General features: G+C 36.7%; 1 protein-coding gene across 1 annotated transcript in view; it reads left to right on the forward strand.

Moving 5' to 3' along the window:
- Positions 1-15457: 15457 nt before the first annotated feature.
- Positions 15458-23922, forward strand: part of Bche (butyrylcholinesterase) — a 62325-nt gene continuing 53860 nt past the window's right edge. The window contains exons 1-2 of the mRNA XM_038348241.1: positions 15458-15627; positions 21750-23277. Coding sequence (XP_038204169.1) covers positions 21758-23277 — 1520 coding nt within the window. The 5' untranslated portion in view covers positions 15458-15627; positions 21750-21757. The remainder of the gene's footprint in view (positions 15628-21749; positions 23278-23922) is intronic.

Consider the following 23922-nt stretch of genomic DNA (forward strand, 5'->3'; position numbering starts at 1 on the left):
CTGCAGTTCAGCTGAGTAGCAAGGCATGTGTCATTTTCAAACACTGGCACCCACTCCAGGCCATCAGATACAGCACGCAGCCAAAGTTTGAGTGCAAACAATCCAAGATATGCTACAGAAAATGATACCAAATGTGATAATAAATGCCTTCTATAAAAACAAGACTTACTCATAAAAGACATTCTTTGTGGACAGATAACTCACAGTGACAGCTTGTGAAATTCAGAATTCTTTAGGCTCTTTTTCTGCTGCCTTTATTTCTGGGCCAAGTTTATAATGTTAACTGATCATCATCAAAAGATGGTCAAGGATACAATTCAAAGCAGAATTAGAGAGCTTGGGATTGACAATATGGAATAGAAAAATTAGTTTATGTGTAGGTGTACAGACAAGGAAAAATATCAAATGGTAAAGATAATACAGCAAAATTCCTGGTTCCACAATGAACTTTGCAGCCTTTTTCTCCTACCAACATTTCTGAATAGCACAGTTTGAGATGCAGCCATGAATCTACTTGCAGGTTTGCTTATGCAGGCCTGCAAACATTTCATTGGCCTTGTCAGCTTGTCTGTGGTTCGCTCTTGCAGGTGACATTGTTCTTGACCAATAATCAATTGACGTCTCGGTACCATCTGGCGTTCTGTTGCCCAGCACAGCTGCAATGCAGCGAGACGAAGCAAGAGTGGCAAGAGGCAAGGCTCATGTTCATCAGCATGCAACAGTTCTGACTGCACAGTCAATAAGTCCTTCCTCTGCCAGACCAGACCCGTGAACTGCTCCATCGTGATCTGAAGTGATGCAATACCCAGGCAATTCATTTTCAAATTGGTGCACATGATTAATTTCAATGAAATTTGAAAACTTTGCTATTTACACAATGAGTTTCAAACTAGGTTTCACCACAGTGACTATAAATGGGTCACTAATGCCTGTATCATTGGATCACAAAATCTTATTGAAAAAAAGTGTATTCACATTTGCTTCTCTTTTCTCTTACATTACTTCTACTTCTCCTTGACTCATATTATGCATCTATCGGTAGAGGCCTACATAATTTATCACTATATTCCCTATGGGGAAATCCAGTGTTACTGATAAGTGTGTCTAGAAATCAGGGGTGTCATGGAGAAAGATAGTTTATATTACACTAAATATAATATTAAAAGAAAACCAAATCTTAGCAAAATAGTCTTCAGAAAATGACTACTGATACTTTGATTTCAAAATAGTCTAAAAAAATCTGCTTCTCTTGAATGTGGTGAATTTTACAAAAATTTATTCAAACCAAGAAGATTAATGTACTTTCTGAAGTTATAATGACCAATGAATGTGTGCCAGAATATTCTATTCCAGGAAGTATTGCTACTCCACTCCTGACAGCCAGAATCAACATAACCCACCTTAGAGACATATATGATGGAGTTCAATAATAGCTTACTGAATTTATTACCCTAGATTAGTTTCTGCTTTCCTGAGACAAAAAGATTTATGTCTATCCTTCAAATAAGTTGTTCTGAGAGTATCCATTTGGAAAAAAAAAATTAGTTTAGAGAGTTCAATGGAAAAAGGTACTAACAAAACCCCATGGCAGGTGACCAGCTATAGCGAATGAATAGTTTCAAAAGACGCCCCCAGCTATAAGAAGCATTCTTGAGCTATGCATTTCCTCAACAACAACAACAACAAACTGTCAAAGAAAGGGGGGGCTTGCAATTTAACCGTTTGAAAGAAAATGTTTTACACATTTAATTTTATACATTCATTAATTTTGCAAGATGCTTCCAGATTTTTTCTATTGTTTATATAACTAGTTCAAAGACACTTGCTTAGTTCTGTAAATGAAAAGATAAAGAACAGGACTTCTATTTTTCTAGTCCAATACAAAGACTGACACAAGAACTCAGAACAACTTATTTGAAGGATAGACATAAATCTTTTGTCTCAGGAAAGCAGAAACTAATCTAGGATAATAAATTCAATAAGCTGTTATTGAACTCCATCACATATGTCTGATGACAAAATGTGTTTTAGAAAAATTTCAAAATATCTTTAGCATCAAAGAAATTGGTAGATAATGATTGCTTCCTTTGTTATCCATCCAGGTCAAAACACTTTGTCCTCCAACCGTAATACTATTTTATGGCTACTTTTAGTGTTTAAAATAACTAATTTTCATTTTTAATGTATATAAATTTGGTATGTGAAAGGTTGAAAACACAAGGCAGAATATTTCATTAATATTATCATAATATCTCATTCTTAAAATTTATGTGGGATTATGGAGGGTTAGATTACTACTACCTATAAATTGAACCCATGAGTACTTTTATCTATTTTTCTGGTAACTGCACTGTCAACTGCATTATTTTTTGCTTGTACATCTTGTACATAAAAAAATTCTGCCTACTTTCTTCTTTTTGTACCTAGTATCTTCTTTTCAAAATAGGTTTTAATTTAATTTTTCCACTTATTTTGGAATGTTGTATCTGGACTCTCAACTTCCTGCTCAGATTTTCTGTCTGAAAACCTTAAGAGGCTATATTGCAAATTTGATTGATGCCTTCAACATGCTTGATTATTTGCGGAGACCTCAGTTCCCACTATTTAGCATGTATACATCCACATTTTATTTTCTAACTTTTTTCTCATCTTTCAGTATAGTAATCATCTATCTGTATTTAATTTGTTGTTCTATCTATTTGCATTTTTGTAGCCTCTTTCATTCCTATCCCCCCGCTCCCCGTGTGTGTGTGTGTGTGTGTGTGTGTGTGTGTGTATGTGTGTGTGTGCGTGTGAGTGTGTGTGTGTTACAAGAGATTGACAGCACCAATTTGTACATGACAATCAGGTAAGTGTTTTGTCACTGAGCTATATCTTCTGCCCATTGCTTTTGGCTTGTGTGTGCGTGTGCGTGTGCGTGTGCGTGTGTGTGTGTCCAGTTTATTTTCTTAAAAATTTACATATATGGGAGCAGAGGAAATGGTTTATTTAGTATAGTGTTTGCCATACACGTATGACTTTCTGAATTTCAGTCCCACATCTACAGCTTGTTCCTGACAGCACATGCATAATAATAAGAAATAAGGTAGGGATATATAGTAATACATATTACACACTATATGACTATGTGAAACCATAATTTATAACAAGCTTTTCATTGCATGACTTTACATGCATGATTTTCTTAACATGAAATGAAGTAGTAAACACAAAACGAATATGCCTCCTCTCAGATTTTAGAAATTTTTAAACTAACCATCAAAATGTCCTCCACATCCACATTTCTGACAATAAACCACACATTTCACTGACCATGTCCTGAATATTTTGTCAAGACAACCACGCAAATAACATTTCACTATTTTGATTAAAAGACTGAGCAAAGCATCCTCATTTTATGAATTATTTTATTTATTAAAAGCAGACTTGTTTATTTTTATATAAAGTAGTTTATTTTTATATAAAGTATATTTTGTATAAATATATATGTATATAAAGTAGTTTATTTTTATATAAAGTATATAAATTGATGAATGATTTTAGCGAAATGAGATAGATTTGGTGACATGACACTCTGTACCTAATATTGCAAAGGTTCCAACACTAGTTATTCTTAAATTGGCTCGGCTTGAGTTATGGAATCCTAAATATGGACTGCATGGTTTCTCAGGAACGGCAGCCCAGCTCCCTCAGTCACACACCTGGTCAAGTTTAACAGGTGCTAGTTCTTACCTGAGTCAATATTTTTTCATCATTTCAGCGAATCCTTGTTTCTAACACATGCTCTTTCTTTGGTTTTTCTTCCATTTAGAATCAGAGCTGTCCCTCAATAACAAGCTGATTTTATTTTATTATCTGTTTGTTGGCAATCTGCTTATTGGACTATTGCTGATTGTCAACCAGACAAAACCTGAAATACCTTCTTTAGAAATAGAACTTCCTGATCCTGAAAATAAATTTAAAGTTCATAAAAATATGCTCGTATTTTTATAAACATAGAGAACACACACACCTGCAGGTCACTTCCTTTGTCCTTCCGCTGATTCACCTCTTCAAATATCAATTTCTTTTAAAATACTATTCTTTTAAAAGTTAAAGTTGGTCTAAATGTGTATAGACATTTTTCTTATCATGAGCCTTTAAATCATATTGTATATCATCTTTGTATAGTAATAGGTATTAGAAATAAATTAGAAATAATTTAAAGTCATGGCAATTGTTCTTAGACTATATGCAAATATTCTACCACTTTAAATAAAGTATTTGAACATTTACATATTTTATCAGTGAGTGTTATTTAAATATTTTTCACACATGAAGACTGAACAATAAAGAAAATGTATTAAAATATTACCATGAGATTAATCTGCATAACAAATACATGAGTTTTATAAATGTTATCTAAAATGCTTATAAATTTGAAATTATATATATACTTAAAATTCATAAAGAATACAAAGACATCTCAACATTCTTGATCATAATCATAATGAATAGACAAAACATGCCTGATCATAAGAAACTAAGAAATATGATTTAAAAGTTACATTTTATCAAATGAGGAAGAGTGGAAATATTGAAACAAAATCTTTTTCCAAAGAAGGTATGCATTTTGCTATACTTCCAGTATAAAGGTTGTAACATTATATAATATATATATATATGTATAGCTAACTGATAATAAAGTTCTTATCCATAAGTTGCAGACCTCTTAGGTAATTGTGATTTAATATATTATTTCATAAAATTAAGTAAACAAAACATTGAGAATTAGCTATTTTTTCTGGTCTTTTCACAGAGTTTCAGATATTCTTTATTTTACTTAAACTCTTTATATACCCCAAACTACCTTTCAATGCTTGATTCTCCAGCTTCCCAAATGATAGTATTTATATCACTGTTTCAATGGGAAATGTCTACATTTTTACAAGAACTACATTGGATGAGTTATAGCATTGTCTTATTTACTGTTTCTATTTCTGTGAAAAAAAAAAACATAACCACAGCAGTTCTTATAAAGGAAGCATTTAATTGAAGTGGTTTTCTGGAATATTTTTGAAGATGTTTAGATTCGTTTATGCTGTGGAACATTTCTTTAATGATGTAAAGATGCGTTCCATTCTTTTATGTTGCATTTGTTTAACTCCGTGAAGCTGTGTTACTATGTGTGTCTAAAACACTTGACTGGCCTAATAAAATGCTGAGTGGCCAATATCAAGGTGTGAGAAAGAATAGATGGCTGGCAGGAAGAGAAAATAAATAGGATGAGAAAACTAGGAAGAAGAGAGGAAGGAGTCAGCCACCCAGCTACAAAGTCAGATATGGATTAAGAGGTAAAGAAACCATACACAGAAATAAAGAAAGGCAAACGGCCAGAGGCAAAGGATGAATGGGATAGTTTAAGTTAAGAAAAGCTGGCTAGAAACAAGCCAAGTTCAGGCTGGGCATTCATAAGAAAGAATAAGGCTCCTTGTGATTTATTTGGGGCCTGGCTGGCAGGCCTCCACAAGAGTAAAAAAGTTTAAAACAGCAGCAACAATAACTACTGGTTGGTTAGTTTCAGTTTCGATGGTTCAGCGCATTATCATCATGACAGGCAGCCCAGGGGCATGCGAGCAGTCGTGGAGTTGGAGTCGTAACTGACAGTTCTATATCTTGTAGGCAACAGAAAGTCAGCTGAGACACTGAGCCGTATCCTGAGCTTAGGAAACTTCAAACGCCACCCCCACAGTAAAGCAACCCAACACTTCCTTCCACCTCTGCACCCACTCCAACAAAGTCACACCTTCTAATAGCGTTGCTCTGTATGAGATTATGGGGACCAATTACAAACTACCACAAGTGTTTTTACCAAACCTGCTAATGCGCGGACAATGAAATGAAAATATTTGATAATGGACTGGCTAGTTTCCTATCAGCTTGACAAAAGCTACAATCATCAGAGAGAAGGAGCATCAGTTTAGAAAATGCCTTCAAAAGATCTGGCTGTAAGGCATTTTCTTAATTAGTGACTAATTTGGAAAGGCCCAGACCATTGTGGCTGGTATCATCCCTCGACTGGCAGTCCTGGGTTCTATTAGAAAGCAGGCTGTGCAAGCCAGTAAACAGCACCCCTTCATGGCCTCTGTATCAGCTCCTGCCGCCAAGTTCCTGTCCTACTTGAGTTACTGCCCTCACTGCTTTTGATGAAGAACTATTATATAGAAATGTGAGGGAAATAAGCCCTGTTCTCCCCAGGTTGCTTTTGGTCATTGTGTTTTATCACAACAATAGTAAGCCTAACTAAAACAAGTTGGTACCATCCTAGCAGGGGATTGCAGTGAAAGATCTGACCACAGTTTTGAAATTGGGGAGGAATGTGCAACTTTGGGCTAGAAAACCCACAGAGTATTGAGAACTCAGTGGGATGTTCTGTAGCAGCTTGGGAGATAAGGCTATGAGAACAGGGCAGAAGTTAGAGGTCTGACGTGTGAATTTCAGAGGGAAGTTTAAAGACTTCTCCTGGCCTTTTGCTATTGTGAATTGTGATTCTTTTGTTCTGATTAGCTGGGGCTGAAGAGTCAGCGATGATTAACAAGAGACCAGCACCACTGAAGTGATACCTTTGCATTACTGGGACAATTGATGCTGATTAGCCTGAGCTAAGAAATTAGCAGTGATTAAGAAGAGGCCAGCATTGTGTTGAAGTCATTTGGGAAGTGTTTTCTCAGGTTTAGTACACAGAATCTGTGTTCCAGAAGTGGCTGAGGATGTATCTTGGGCTGGCAGCCAAATCTGGTAGTGTAAGTATCATGCAGGTGGTTCTGGTTTTGAAGGTCTAGTAGGATCATGGAGAGCAGCTGAGGACGTGCACTGTGTGGCATGGCAGGGCAGGAGTCGCTGAAGTGAGCCTATGAGAGGCTAGTAGAGAAAGTGCAGTCTAGATACAGCAAGAGACTGTTGACAGAGATTTCTGTTCCTCCTGAACCCTCAACTGTTCGGTCCCAATGAAACACGCAGAGGTTTACATTTATTATAAACTGGTTGGCCTAGTAGCTCAGAATTCTTATTAATTAATTCTTACATCTTAAATTAGCCCATTGTTCTTGTCTATGTTAGCCATGTGGCTGGGTACCTTTCATCAGTGAGGCATTTCATCTTGCTTCCTCTCTGTCTGGGTTATAACTGCAGACTGATGCTTTCCTCTTCCCGGCATTCTCCTGTTCTAGTCACCCTACCTCTACTTCCTGCCTGGTTGTCCCACCTATACTTCCCGCCTGGCTACTGGACAATCAACATTTTATTAAAATACAAGTGACAAATCTTTACAAAGTACAAATCCATTGCCCCACAACAAGGGACCTCTCAGTTCGAGAGATGCTGGTATCATTTGATGACCACCAGGAATAGCAGCAGTTATGTGGAGCCAGTCAAAGCCTAGACGACAACCTGTGTGAGCTGCAGAGAGAAGGGCTAAAGAAATGACCTAAGCTCCATGGAGGAGTCCAGAAAATTATGGATGCTTCTTAGATAATTGGATGTTATTTATACTGTTAGAGTGTGATTTTGCTTTGTTCAGATATGTCTGTGCTCTGGTTCTTCCCTCTTGAAATAAGAAAGCATCTAACTTAATTTTAATTTTTACAGCAGCCCATACTTGAGAGATTTTGAACTTTTAAAAGTGACTTTGGATTTTTAAAAGAGACTTGATGTTTTAAATGAATTGCGTATTTAATGTGTTTTAATTTGTAAATAGTAAGGGATTTTAAAATTATCATTTTTTTAAATTTTTAAATGATCTTCAGAATGAAAGAGAAAGGAAGGGTTGCGGCTTAACAGTGATGTATTTGTGTGCCAAATTGACAAGAGTAAAATGTGCTAGATAGATTTTTGTCAACTTGATTCAATATAAAGCCATCTGAAAGGAGATAACCTCAATTAAGAACATGCTTTCCAAAGTGACTGAACAAGTTTCTACTTCGACCATTAGTTGATGAGTGTTCACCGTGCTCCACATCCTAGACGGAGTTGTCTCCTGTGCCAATGAGTTTAAGGCTATCCCCTACTTTCTCTTCTGTTAGGTGGTTTCTCGGAAAATTGTGAATTGATACAGCTCAACAATCAGCTGTACCACTCCTGGGCATGTACCCAAAGGATGCTCGATCCTATCTCAGGGACACTTGCTCAACTATGTTCAAAACAGCTGTATTCATAATGGCCAGAAACTGGATAACCACCTAGATGTACCTTAACCAAAGAATGGATAAAGAAAATAAGATACATTAACACAATGGAGTATTAGCTGGTAAAGACAATGACATCATGAAATATGCAGGCAAATGGATGGAACTAGAAAAAGCCACCCTGAGTGAGATAATCCATATCCAGAAGGAAAGACAAGATATGTACTCAGTTATAAGTGAATATAGCTCTAAAGTAAAGATAATCATGCTACAGTTTACAGACATAGAGAAGCTAAGTAACATGGAGGACTCAAATGGGGGATGAAGGGATCTCCCTGGGAAAGGGTAATACAATAGATTTTGCAGATAGACTGGAGGTAGGTAGGGTTAAGAACAGGAAGAATCAGTTGTCAGTGGGAGGTAGAAAATACTGGGAGATATGACTGGAACTGGGGACAACTGGGGAGCAAAATAGAAACCAAGTCCAGTGGAAACTCCATTGAATCCATAAGAGCCACCCTAGCAAAGATTCCTAGAAATGGGGATCACAGAGACTGAACTGGCCATGTTCTGTAACCAGGCAAGGCCTCAGGTAGAGAGATTGGGACACCAAAACAGACACAAACCTATGGTTTATCTTGCCTGCAGAATATTCTGGGAATGGATCGTAGCAGGATAGCTACCAAAAAAATCCAGAGAGATTGTATCCAGAAATTAAAGGGAGCAGATTAAGCAGAGGAGGAAGAGGAAGGATGGGAGGAGCTAGAGGAGTCAGGAACACAACAGGAACATAGCCCATACAATCAACTGATGAGAACTTATGGAGTCTGACCTAGGTACTCTGCATATAATATGGCTGTGTAACTCAGTGTTCTTGTGGGATTCCTAACAGCAGGAGCATGGGCAGTCTTTTCTTCCTACTAGCTTGTTTTGTCCAGCTCGTTATGAGGGTATCTGTCTGTTCTTATTATATTTGTTATGTCATGTCTGATTGATGTCCCAAGGAGGTCTGCTCTTTTCTGAGGAAATATGGGGGGTGGACTTGGGGGAAACGAGAGGTAGGAGAGAGACTGGCAGGAATCCAGAGAGGGGAACTTCAGTTGGGAAATAATATATGACCTAATAATAAAAAGTAAGATTTAATAAAGAACAAGCAAAAAATGCCTTGAAAGATTGGTCTGCAAACAATCTAGGAAGATATTTTTAAAATTAATAATTGATTGAGGAGGGCCCAATCCCTCATGAGTGGTGCCACCTCACCTCTGACCTAGTGGTCCTGTGTTCTATAAGAAAGTAGGCTTCACAAGCAATGGGGGTCAAGTCCTATGCAGCACCTATCTCTGGCTTCCGTATAGCTACTGCCTTCAGGTTCCTGCTCAGTTTCAGTCTCTATGCTAATTTCCTTCAGTGCAGAACAGTGGTACCTAAATGCAAGCCAAATAAAATCTTTCCTTCACAACGTGCTTTTGGGTTATGGTCTTTATCACAGTAATTGAAACCCCAACTAAGACAGTGTTTGAAAAACTTATGTGACATTAGATCATAGACTCCTTGTTCTGAAACCATTAAAAGTTAGCTTTTAAAGTAAATCGCTGAGAAAGCATACAACTGGTTAAATTTTACATCCCATGAGGAGTATGTGATTTGCCTAATCAATCTCAGGAGGCCAATTGCGATCTCTGAACAGATCTATTATAGCCAAAGCAGCACTTTGACTTTACTGATGACTAATGTACAGTTTGACCCAGGAACTCCAAGACTCATGAAATGTTTTGTTCTTGCAAGTTTAAGCCAATAAAAGAAAGTTATAACCAAACACTATAATATGTCACCCCACTGTGTGTATGTGTGTGTTTTTATTTTTTTATTTTTTTTTACATTTACTCAAAACAAAAGGCTTCCTCTTCTTTTCTCCAGGTCTAAGCTATCAAGTTTCAGGGTTAATTGTTAGATTTTGATTCCTATGCTTTTGTGTTTGTATAAAGAATTTGCCACAGCTTGTCCTTAGGGGCTTAGTGTGGATTCCATTTTTCTAGTGTTTTACCCGTTGCTGATACTTTCAAATCTATTTCTAGAACTTCCTTTAAACTATCTTTTCTCATACACATAAAACAGCACAACACCCCCATTATTCCTTTCCCCTAACCTCAAAAGATCTCTGTTATCCCTCGCTGAGGGCACCACCTACAGATATTTCCACAATAGCTGCCCCTGTGTTTTTGAAGCAATTCCAATGTAATGGCTGAAGAGAACCCATTTTCAAACACACGCTGTATTTGAGAAGAAATATCCATGCCATTAGGTCCAGAGACATATTAAGATTGATTATAACTACAAACATTTGTCTGGTTTATGAGAACTGTTAGAAATTCCTATTGCAGAGTCTGTGGAGGATTCAGGAATTCTGAAAATCTACTCTATACAAATAAAAGCAAAAGTCATAAATCTAGGAAAGAAACTTGTAAGGCTGTCCAGTGGTGTGTGTGTGGGGGGGGGAAGAGAGAGAGAGAGAGAGAGAGAGAGAGAGAGAGAGAGAGAGAGAGAGAGAGAGAGAGAGAGAGAGAGAGACCTGACAGGTATGGAGGTGTGGATATAATAGAGGGCAAGGCAGGGAGACGACCCAGAATACATAACATACATATGTATGAAATAGTAGTCAAATAGCAAAATTAACCAATAAAAGAAGTATAAGAAGCAAAGTATATAGTATACACTGAATGTAATGAAATATCCATATACAGAATTTCATATTGTAGTTACTCACACCTTGCTAATTAGAAAGCAACATTGATATTTCACGATTTGAGATAGATCACATAAACCCTTTGCAGCTACTTATTCAACTAGAGAAAAAGAGTATTAGCAGTTCGTAGGTAAAGATAATTGTTACTTTCCTTATTTCCTTTTTAGTATAAGTTTTAAATTAATTAGGATATTCAGGATACATAGGAAAGTGTTTGAAAATAAAGCTTGTTTTCCCTTATGATTTGCAGAGTTGATGTTCAAACACAGAGCCTTATTCATACCCTGTGGGGGTTCTATCACTGATTCACATCCTGACCCCAAAACACTACTTACTTCTTCAGATTGTTATCATTACAGAGGTAGAAAAAAATAAGATATACATGGTATAATGTATCAATCGTTCAATCGATAGTCGATATTATTAAATAAATAAGAAATGGGAAAGCTTACAGCAAATTCTTTGACCACCCTTGTTTAACTCTATAAAATGAAAGTAATATTTTCCTGCACTGTGCAACAGAAAATATAAAAAATAGATCCATATCTATTTCATGCACCAAAGTTAAGAAAAACTTTTAATTTTTTTATATTTAATGCAGATACCCACATCGGAGCACTGGACTGAGCTCCCAAAGTCCAGTTGAAGAGTGGAAGGAGTGAGAATATGAGCAAGGAGGTCAAGACCATGAGGGGTTCATCCACTGAGACAGTTTGCCTGAGCTAATGGGAGCTCACCAACTCCAGCCAGACTGGGAAGGAACAAGCATAGGACAAAACTAGCTCCTCTGGATGTGGATGACAGTTGCATGGCTGGAGCAGACTGAGGGGCCATTGGCAGTAGCCCCAGGATTTATCCTACGGCATGTACTGCCTTTTTAAGATCCTATTCTCTTTAGATGACACCTTGCTTAGCCTAGATGTAGTAGGGAGGGCCTTGGACCTTCCACAAGGCAATGTGCCCTACCCTCTGAGGATTGGATGGGGATAGGGTGGGAGGGTGTGTGGAGGGAATGGGAGGAGGGGAGTGAGTGGGAACTTGGGTTGGTATATTTTTTAAAATCTAATAAAAAAGAGTTTTTCTTAGTAATGAACACATTGTTCATAAAATATATTGTTTTGTTCAAAAGAAATAGAACGGGAGAGGATAAAATGTCGCACATCACATGAAAGCATAAATGGGGGGGCAACAAAAAAGTTGTTTGTAAAATGCTATAAAGAGACCCAATTCCTGGTCAGGCAATTAAAAATAAAGAACACAACAAGCATTAATTAAAGGTAACTATCAGAACACTCTTGTATATGATATTGCCTACAAAAGATCATTATGTGATAAAATGATTCACTCTTTAAAATCTTCATGGCTACTGCCAAGAAAGCAATGAACCTAATAGTAACTGAATTATGATGAAACTTTAAACCTGTAAAGTGCTATGACTGGCTACCTAAATGTGTTCACCGAAGGCAGCTGACAGGGTTAAACTGAGCATTAATAATGAGGTGTCAACTTTCAGGGGTACTCCATTAGAGCCACCTACAACTAGTAGAGAAGACTTGGCAGTAGTGTTGACCAAATACCAGGCTATGAGATAACTGCGTGAAACTCGGCCACCTGACTCAACAAGCTCAGAGCACATGACCGATAATCATCACACCGGGAGCCTGAGAAGAAGAACAGCAGCACAGAAGCAAAGCACCTGCTGTACACTAAGTCACAAGGCAGCGATCAATAACACAGGAAGAAGAAAAGCTTTAAGGATGAACTAAAGTGGTGTATAACCAAGTCGTGTAGCTGAGGAACCAAGACCCAAATGAACCAATGGGCCTGGATCTTAAGTGGTTCACTGAAGTAAAAATGCTAAACAGAAAAAAAATTGAAGTTTCATAGTCACCTAATATAGCTGGCTAGCCAGTTCAAACATGCATTACAACCTTCTAGTAACCAATTTTCTTATTTTCCTCACTATTTTTAAACAGATGCATATATTACACAATCTGGATTAGACCTGAGCAGAATGCCAAAAAAAAAAAAAAAAATGATCAGAGAGTTAATAATTAAGGTGAGAGCTTGCTCCTAAACCTTGTTTCATGCTACTACAGAAAAAATGCAGTAAAGTGGTTTTGGAAGAATAATATTGGCATTTAAGTTTTATTTTTTTTAAAAAAAAATCACACATTCTAGGTGCTAGGGAGTTGGATCAGCAGTTCATAACACTTGTGAAGCTCTTTCTAAGGACCCAGGTTTGGGACTTAGTGCCCATGTGATTCCTGTAACAAGCTGTAACTGAAGTTCCAGGAGCTCAACAGCTTCTGAACCGTGAGGACAACAGACATGCATATGAATGTAGGCAAAACATTCATACACATACATAAAATAAAAATAAATAAAATCATAAGGAATAATATGTCCTAAGCTAGTGGATTTTCATTGGGCTACCCAAATGACTGTGGTTTAAATACAGCTACCATGACTTTCAAGGCATTGTAAACTGACAGCGTACTTTTCAAAATTATTTCTTATTGTTAGAAATATATCTCTTCTTCCCCTCTTTCAAATTCATAACCAAAACCAATCAAGAGGTAGATTTGTGGAACCCATTCCAAAGGGATGTATCTATTAAACTTTATAACCCTAAGGCTCAGGGCTCATTGTAGAAGAGAGAGTGGAAAACTTGTAAGAGTCAGATTATGATGAAATTAGCAATGAGACTGTATATCTTAGTGATGTCAGAAGCTACACCCATAAAGTACCACCAGCATGACTGTTTAAAAAGATCTGAACAAGAACAACAACAATAGATGTGTTAAAGTGGATGGAGGAAAGTCCATGAGGCTTCAACACCACACGAAGAAGCTCAGAAAATTGGAAATTGCAGAGAGTGGGAGATATATCTTTCTAAGGGAAGAACATGCCAACTGGATATACGACACCATCAAATGGTCAACCCTGAAAGCATACATACAAGTAACATTATACAGACTAAGCAGGGTGTACTAATATATTTAGAATATATATGTATATGAAATATATATAATATATATGTATATATTTCATATACATATACTTATGTATATGAAATATACATATATATATATTAAAAATATATGTAAATATATATTTTATATATAAATATATATAATATATACCTGCTATATATATAGCTGCTGCTATATATAAAATATATATATAGCTGCTATATATAAAATATATATATATTATATATATACATTATATATATATATAAATATAATATATATATTATATATATACATTTTATATATATAAATATAACATATATATAACAGCATATAAAGAAATGAATAATGTACTTCTTTTTAAGGCTACAAAGGCCATATATAATTATTGTATATTATGAATGCTTGTGATTGTAATGTTTAATGTTTAATCAATATTGCCTAAGTAACAATTTCCAGGGAAAAGATAATTTCAGCTAATAAAAATGTTTGTGATCTGGGAAGCACTTGATATAACATGATATTAAAAATATCTGATTTGAAAATTTAAGTACAAGTTTTTATGGCTAGTAGCATAGCAAGATTTTGAGATTTTTAAGGAAAAATATCATGGCCTGAAATTTTGATTAATCATGTTAAACTCATGTTCATTAGTTTGATTTATTATAAGTCAATTTGAGTCACAATGATTGTCATTGATCAGAATCAAAGTCCAGTTCTTATATATAATGTTTGAAATGTTTACAGACAATTAAAAATAAAAACATGTTTTTCTACAGATCCAGTTACTGTTTAATTTGTAGTGAGCCCTTAGATGAGAGATTCGACATTGAAATCTGACATTTACAGAAACTTCAAGGTACAATTGGAGGGAAAATCAGTTATTAGACAGTTATTAAACCAAGTTATTAAACCTTGAAGGTTTTTTCTTATTGTTTTGCAAAATACATGTGTAAAGTATTATAAGCGTGAAACATAAAAATGTATGTTCACAAGCACTGTCAGTACTAGAACTGTCCTTTTAACTCTTTGCTGAAGAACTTTGGACTTTTCATGTGTCTTTTAAACCGTGGCTTTTCCTCACATATATTACTTACCAGCAGGAACTTTGGAAAAGTTGCCAGTAACTGAAATCTGAAGGGGTTAAATAAATGTTGATATGCAGGGACCAAGGCCGGATAGTCAGAGATAAACAATCTTTTGATTTTCAGAGATTATATCTAGATTGTTTTATTTCCTATTTTCTCTTTTTATGATGCTTTATGACCACATGATTTGTCACAGATGAAAGGGACACTGGCTTCCAGTACATTTCTTAGGACAGTGTATATAGTGTTCATTGCTGTAAAACTCTTAAATGGAATCAAAACAAAACAAAGCAAAGCAGGAAACTTTGAAGCTGGGACAGAGTAACTCGCTCATTTTGGATAGCAGAGGCGCCTCCCCGCCCTTTCTTCTTTTCAGGAAGCCTGTCTGTGATGGTAGAAGCAGACCCCCAGCACTCTCTGAAGGCGTGACCACTGTACTCTTGCCATTAGCCTCTGAGCAGATGTCAGTCGGGAAAGCAGGACCAGCGCCAGATCAAGTTGCTGCTGCCAGCTCTCGCGAGCTTTGTCTGTAAGAGTTGACTGAATGTCAGAGCTGTGCAATTCACAGGCGGAGCGGCTGCTGCATCCCGCCTTTCCCCGAAGTGTTACATGATTGCCACTTTGCAAACTCGTCAGCATCCTTTTCTACACAGATTCCGGTGAGTTGGTCAGAATTTGTAGCCCTGATGAGAAGGTTCCAGGGAAGAACCGGCTGAGACAGAAAGGCGGTTTCTTCAGGGTATGTGGAGCCCCTATGCTGCTCCGTTGGGAATAGTCTCTGACTAGCAGCAAGTGGGACAGAGGAGACTGGCTAGCAGGCATTGCATCAGAGCTTTCTATTAATGCAGAAACACAGATTCAATTCCTTTTGTTGCAGAGGCTATGCCGAATTTGTTTACTTTTGCTTGAAGAGATACAGCACCTGTGGAGTCTTTCTACCTTATTTATTTATGCTCTCTCTAAGGAGACTTATTTAGGGCTATGGTTACTCTTTAATGCAGGATTAGCCACCTTCTTCTTAAACAACAAAAGTACTGTTTGGGCAACCTTGACTTATTTCCAGTATCATCTCTTTTGCAACGACATGTATTAATTTTCTCTTATTACTTAACTTTTATTACTCAACATTTTGTCCCCTGAAACTTTCGCAACATCAGCTGGCAAGCAGAAAGCAGCAGTTCCTTTTATGTCTAAGAAAATCTATTTCCTAATTTGATATACAAATAGCTCCTTCTCCACTATTGACCACTTTTGAATGTTTAATCTGGAGTAAAATATGTTGTGTTTCCATTGTTTTATTATATATAGGAATTCTAAACAAATAGAGAGTTTTTGGCTTCTTCTAGATTTTTGGAAACCGGACACCATTTTTAAGCTATCAGATTTTCTTGAGTCATTGCCTATAAAATTTATGAGACCAAAAGAAAATTGAAGTATAAGCAAAATTATTTTATCAGATTCGATGGGTTATACATTTTTTTCATAAGCAGGTATTCTTATTTGTAACAATATATCCCAATTAGCAGGCCCAATGTTTCTTTAATATAGAGACTATAGAATATTTATAATACATATGACTTCAATTCATTTTGATAAAGTCATATTTGAAGTTAGCAGGCTTTTAACATATATCTTAATGATTTGAATCATAACTCTGGAGTTTCCGTAGACAAAAGACCATTGCTTTAAGATGCCAAATCTAATGCCTAGCTAGATTTTTAAAACGCATGCTTTATTCTTCTACTTCTGTGTTATATTTGTTGATATAGAATATCCAGCATCTTTAATTTTAGGAAAAAAATCTGAAACTTATTTCATAATCTATTTTTATAAAAAATAAGTGAAGAAGATCGTACAGGGTCATAAATATATTTGTCTTTATAAATTTCGCCTTCAATTTGATTCATTACTTGGTTACAAGTGATAATGCGGTTTACATTTCATCCTTGCCTTTGTTTTGACATTTTGCCAAAGTCTGCTTATTCTTACTGAAATCGATTGTCTGTGTTGTTATCAAATCTGGAGGCCACAGCCTTTGCCTGAAGCCAGGTTTGGCCCCACAGGTCCTTATTAAACCAATTGAAAGAACTAAACTAATAATGGAAAGCAGAAAAGGGACATGTATTCATTGTGACCACATTGGGAAAAGGGACAAAGACTTCCCTCCCATAACCCACAGCCCCTCTTTATGGCCTGAAGTGAGACTGAAGTTTACACAGTGATCCAGAAATGTGCCCATCCAACACATTCTGGTTAAAGTGTGGTACCTCTTAGTATTGACCCATCTTTGTCTAGTCTTCAAATTTCATTCTGCAAGGTGTTCCCACAAGTTGTTGGAATTGTATGAGTCTCTCTAATGTGTGTTTACTGGGGAAATTCCCATTTCTCTAGGCTCCATTGTTTTGGCAGTATTGTCACCGAAAGAACCAAGTGTCTCTTCACGGTTTCACCTCTGCCAGGCCATCACAGCCACACATAGTAAATGTCAGTAAATGTCAGCAAGCAGAGAAAATGCAGCTTCCAAAGAAAACCCAACAAATCTAATAAGTTAATATTCAGTTTATTAATATAATCTTGCGAGTGTCCATTGTGACTTTGCTCAGGAATAGATCTCGAGTTCTCCAAACTCATCTGTCATCTTCTGTCTACTTGGATGTCTTAGCAGACATCAAAGCTCTGTGGAAGACCATTGCTATAGTCCATTTATGCACAGATTTCCACAAAAAAAAAAATCCACTCTTTTTTTTAGCCTGAAACCAAACAGTACTGGATTTGGTATAAAGACTTAGCTCTTTTAGTCAAATAGAATTTTAATATTGCTCCTGCATCTTTCTGGTATAATCTTGACTGCACCTTTCCAACACATTTTTTAAAAAATCACCATTTTCAAATAAGATCCACTAATTTTAGTTATTTTTGAAAACAGGAAAACAATACCTAGAGAACTCACCATTTCCAAATAAGATCCACTAATTTTAGTTATTTTTGAAAACAGGAAAACAATACCTAGAGAACTCACCATTTCCAAATAAGATCCACTAATTTTAGTTATTTTTGAAGACAGGAAAACAATACCTAGAGAACAATAATGGGAGTCTTTTAGACCTTTTTGTAACATATTTCCATTACCTTAAACTTTTCACAAACAAATCATTTATACAGGTAAGTGATAATAAATAACTTTTTAAAATATACATCATTTTAAGAGTCCACATATTAAGGTATAATGACATTGTATATTTTCTCATAAAAGTGTCTGAAGAATTTAGATTTCAAATTTGAATTATTTTTTTTGAAAAGAGGTGAAGTACATTTTACTTTAAAAATTTAAAAAGTTTAGAATTTGTAAAATGTTAGCAGTAAAATCTGCTATCAAGTAGCATTTGTTAAACTTGAATTCCTTCCTCAAGGTTCTTTCTTTCCCTCACCTCTATCGCCTCTTTACTTTGGCCTCATGAGTAAAGTCACCTAATCTCTTTAAATATTAACTGCCATTTCAAGGAATGAGCTTATCTACATTAAGATAGCTGTATTCAGTGTGAAAGTTTGTTTCATTTTTTATGATAAGCACATTTCCCTGAGTTTAATATTATATTTTTTAGCAGTCGCCAGCTGTACCACAATATGAGAGATGCAATGGAGTTTTATAGAATTCTAAATTATAATTAAAAACAAGCTAATAAATTAATTTTGAAGGCTTAGTTATTTCTGTTTTGATTGTGTGATGATGAATACATATTAAAGTATGTTTTAGTATAGAAGTGCAGAATACCATGGAATAATGTCAGATTATGAAAATAATAATGTTAAATGTAGCACATTTAGATTGTACTGAATGTGGGAGCGTCGGCCTTTTTCTTTTAGCACTGCAGATTTACTGATATGGCGTATAACTTCTCCGTAGGTAATTCAGGAGAAAGAACTGAACTGCCATCTTCACATTATGTGTACTTGTGGTAGTTGTTTCTAATGGTACACTTTACATTACATACAAGAAAGTCTCATAGGCATCATTATTGAGAATATGATTCTAATTCATATAAAGGTCCATTTGGAGGAAAATGGATATTAAATCACAGGAAGAAAAGCTATCTTAATATAGATACCATGGAACCACTGGGTGAAAGCTGCTGTTCTAGAATATTATAAAATTACCATATATATTCCAAGCAAATAACAATGGAGGTAGTTGTATTTACTGCACAAGAAAGTGCCGAGGAACAGTTTGTGTGTACTTGCAATTGTGCACATGGTCATCTGTATGTGTTCATGTACAGTGTGTTTGTTAGTGCATCTGTGTCCTCAGGCATGCTCACATGGTCAGTGGGGGCAAGAGGTTGATGTCAAGTGTCGTCTTCTTTGATCACTTTCCAATTTCCTTTCAGAATGGGTCTCCTACAGACCCAAGTCTCACAGACTCTTCTTGACAGTCTGCCTAGCAAGCCCCTAGGATCTCCTCCTTTCTCTGTCTTCTGAATTGTCTTGGTCACAGAGGGGCACCACCACACCTGGATATTCATTGTGGAGGTTGGGCTTGTGAACAAAAGTCCTGGTTGTTGAGCAAGTCCTATACCAATGGTGGCGAATTCCTAACTGCTGAACAAAAAAGTTTAAGTTATCAAAAATTACTAGAAATTGAAATTATTAGCGTTTAATTTGATCTTTATAAGATAATATTTAAGCACAACCCAAGAAAAACAGCCCAGGTCATCTTTGCAGTGGACAGGAACCTGCCCTATAGGTCACACATGCAGAGACAACACCCATGGGACCTAGGCTAGCTTACTGAAATATGCTTAGAACAGACAGGTCCAGGACCCTGTCATTTTCTCTTGGCAAAGCTGATTTTCAAAAAATGACAAAAAACCCTCCACATGGCTTTTTCTGTTCCCTTTATTGAAGAGAAAGGGTTTTGTTATTATCAGGGAAAAAGTGCAGAAAGTCATGAATAACAGTAATCAATACATACCTCCTGTCCAAATATTAAATTACCTCAGTACCTGTCAAGTTCCCAGACCTCTACATTATCATTATATGTTTGACTATCATTACTTACAAATTACACTCACTGTGAGTACAATATTTAAGTATCCCATGAAACTTACAATAGTATATTTCAATAATGCATTTAATGGATCTTAGCACATACCCAATTGTTTCAAAAAGACATCACAAAACAACAACAAAAAACCTGTGGCATGATTTTAAAACCTGAACTTATTGCAATAGCCATCAACCTATACATACACTTATTTACATGAAAAAAGACTAGTTTGGACAGGTACAGATATTAATAAAATTATCCATTATATTATTTATGTAGTCATAAAGTGTTGGGTTCGAAAATAAGTGTTGCCATTTTGGTTTATTTTATTTATGTATTTGTTGGCCTTTGATTGCTAGATTTCCCGTGAGCAGGGGGAAATGATACGGATTTAAAATTAGCATCTCCTAGGTATAAAGTGTGGGAAGTGATTTGATGGGTAAAGGGTAGAAAACGAGAAGAAATTCTGAGTTGTCTTCTGATCTTCGCCTTAAACTGTGCCACACTTGTCCCACCTCACAATTAAAACAAATGTAAGTAAATAAAAGAAAAGATATTCTTCATGGTCAGGGAACATAGGTCTCACATCTGTTTCTTTCTCATGGCCTAGCAAAACAAACTTGATTATACATACAAAAAGTCATAGGAAATGGTTGGTGATGACAGGATTAGCTTCCAGAGCAGGCAGGTGAGATTTAAAACTAGAACATTAGAAAAGGTCACAGGAGGACTGTGCATTTGTGGGTGCTGGCCATTGTTATGCGGATGATAGCCATTGTCTGTTCATGAATATTTTAACTGTGTTTCTTGAACCTATATAAATGAACATTGACTCATTTTTAATGATATTTCCATTATGTTTTTATATTCCATTTTATCACATGGGGTTTGGAAAGTTTTATTTCAAAGAAACTGATTTTTTATGTTATGAATTGTGATGACACTCTGGCCAGACAAAAGAGTCTTCATATGACTGCAAATAAATATTACCTAACTACAAAATTAGATACATTTCATTTTGTAGTTTACAAAGATCACTCTTGCCTCTTCCACTTATTCCAGTCATTTCTCAGCATTGGGTCCTCTGATTTCAATGACTTGTGTACACCATAAAAAAAAGCATGAGTATCCATGACTTCCCTAGCAAATAACTTAATTCTTAACGTTCTGCAAATAAATTGTCTCAATTCTCTTTTGAAACAAACTAAGATTGTATAATAGAAAAATATACTTAAAGAGGGGGGGCTATAAAAAAACATGGGATACAGAAAGGCAGTGCATGATCAGCGCCTCCAGATTTCTCGATGTTCTTAACTGACTTCTGTCATTCAGCCATGCTGTTTCAGAAAACAACTGTATTCCCCCGCCCCCAGTCACATAGAACTTACTTCTGACATGTCCACCCGTAGCTAGTCCTCATTTAATGTGACCATGTGAAGTGAATGATAGCATACACACCTGGGACAAACTACAGTGCTAAAACTTCTTACATATTCTTAAATTTTTTTTTCAAGGAAAGATCATATATATTTCCTTGCTACTTTTTTTTTTCTTCTAAGTGGTTAGCAATTCATTTTCTTCTTAGTACTTATACATATCCAAGTTTTGGTAACATATTCACTAGGTTTTATAAGTTTAGGGTAACTAGGAACTACTGTATTTTAGTGACTAATCATCATTGGGCCATAACACGGCATCTCCAAGGCTGTTGAAAGCTTTTGCTTACTTTTCTCTTAGAAATCAGCATGCAGTTCCGGGGCACCACCGTCACAGAGATCCACTTCCTCCCGTGCATTTTTCTTCTCTGCCTGGTTTTTGGGAAGACACCCGCTGAAGAAGACTTCATAGTCACAACCAAGGCTGGTAGAGTCCGGGGACTGAGCCTACCTGTTCTCGGTGGCACAGTGACTGCCTTTCTCGGGATCCCTTATGCACAGCCTCCTCTTGGTAGGCTAAGGTTCAAAAAGCCACAACCCTTAAACAAGTGGTCTGGCATCCAGAATGCCACCAAATATGCGAATTCTTGTTATCAGAACATAGATCAAGCCTTCCCCGGTTTCCAGGGGTCGGAAATGTGGAATCCGAACACGAACCTCAGTGAAGACTGCTTGTATCTGAATGTTTGGATTCCAGAACCTAAACCGAAAAATGCCACCGTCATGGTATGGATTTATGGTGGTGGCTTTCAAACTGGGACATCCTCTCTACCTGTTTATGATGGGAAATTTCTAGCTCGGGTTGAAGGAGTTATTGTAGTTTCAATGAACTATAGGGTAGGGGCCCTAGGGTTTCTGGCTTTACCGGGGAATTCTGAGGCTCCAGGGAACATGGGCTTGTTTGACCAACAGTTGGCACTTCACTGGGTCCAAAGAAACATAGCTGCCTTCGGAGGGAATCCCAAAAGTGTAACGCTTTTTGGAGAAAGTGCAGGAGCAGCCTCGGTGAACTTTCATTTGCTTTGCCCCCAAAGTTACCCTTTGTTTACCAGAGCCATTCTGGAAAGTGGATCCTCTAATGCCCCCTGGGCAGTAATGTCTCCGGAGGAAGCCAGAAACCGAACTTGGACCTTAGCTAAATTTACTGGCTGCTCAAAGGAGAATGAGACGGAGATGATTAAATGCCTTCAAAATAAAGACGCTCAGGAAATTCTTCTGAATGAAAGGTTCATTCTCCCCACTGATTCTCTCTTATCGGTTTATTTTGGTCCAACGGTGGATGGCGATTTTCTCACTGATACACCCCACACACTGCTCCAACTCGGACAAGTGAAAAAAACTCAGATCTTAGTGGGCGTTAACAAAGATGAAGGGTCATCTTTTCTAGTGTATGGGGCTCCTGGCTTCAGCAAAGACAATGACAGTCTCATCACTCGGAGGGATCTTCAAGAAGGTTTAGATATGTATTTCCCAGGCGTGAGCAGCTTGGCAAAGGAAGCAATCCTTTTTTACTATGTGGATTGGTTAGGTGACCAGACACCGGAAGTTTACCGGGAGGCTTTGGACGATGTTGTTGGAGATTATAATCTCATCTGCCCTGCGCTGGAATTTACCAAGACATTTTCAGACCTTAAAAACGATGCCTTTTTCTACTCTTTCGAACACCGGTCTTCCAAAGTTCCTTGGCCTGAATGGATGGGAGTGATGCACGGCTCTGAAATCGAATTTGTCTTTGGTTTACCTCTGGAAAGAGAAGCGAATTATACGATAGCTGAGGAAATTTTGAGTCGATCCATAATGAAATTTTGGGCAAATTTTGCAAAATACGGGTAAGTGCTGATTTCTATAATCGTCGTCTGGTTTTGTTTTGCTTCGCTTTGCTTGACCTCTACTGCAGACTTCATTAGAAGCATAGAAACATTTCCAGTGTTTTCTCTTAATAGCTAAAGCTGCTTTTGTGACTCATTATGTGGTGAATTTCAGCTCTTTGTTTCTTAGTGTGTAAGAAAAATTACTGGAAAATTTTTTTGTAAACTATTTTTTTGACTTCATTTCCAAAGCGTTGCAAAAACACTTTAATGATGTTAACCAAAGTTTGAAAATAAATGCTTGTATCAGAATTACAATAGATTACTAGGTTTAAGAAAGAGAAAGAATATATCTTCTCATTGCCTATAGCCTGGGACAGTGACATGAGGCACAGGACTAAATACGTCCCTCTTAGGAATATGAATGGGGCAAGAAGATGAGGCAGTTCTCCTACCCCCTTATTCTCAAATCTCATAGCACCAGCGTTTTGCAGTTTGGCTCTAGAAAATTCTATCAGACCTTTTAGGTAGCCTTCTTCACTTGACTCTTGAGGTCGCTCATGTTTATCTAAATTGACTTTTTGGAAAAGTTTTGTAGCTAGCTTTCATCTTATCTTTGTGATGCTGTTCTGGACTCATAATAAAATATAAGCTATCCCTAGTTGC

The sequence above is a fragment of the Arvicola amphibius genome, chromosome 11 (assembly GCF_903992535.2).
Source record: "Arvicola amphibius chromosome 11, mArvAmp1.2, whole genome shotgun sequence".
Taxonomy (NCBI): domain Eukaryota; kingdom Metazoa; phylum Chordata; class Mammalia; order Rodentia; family Cricetidae; genus Arvicola; species Arvicola amphibius.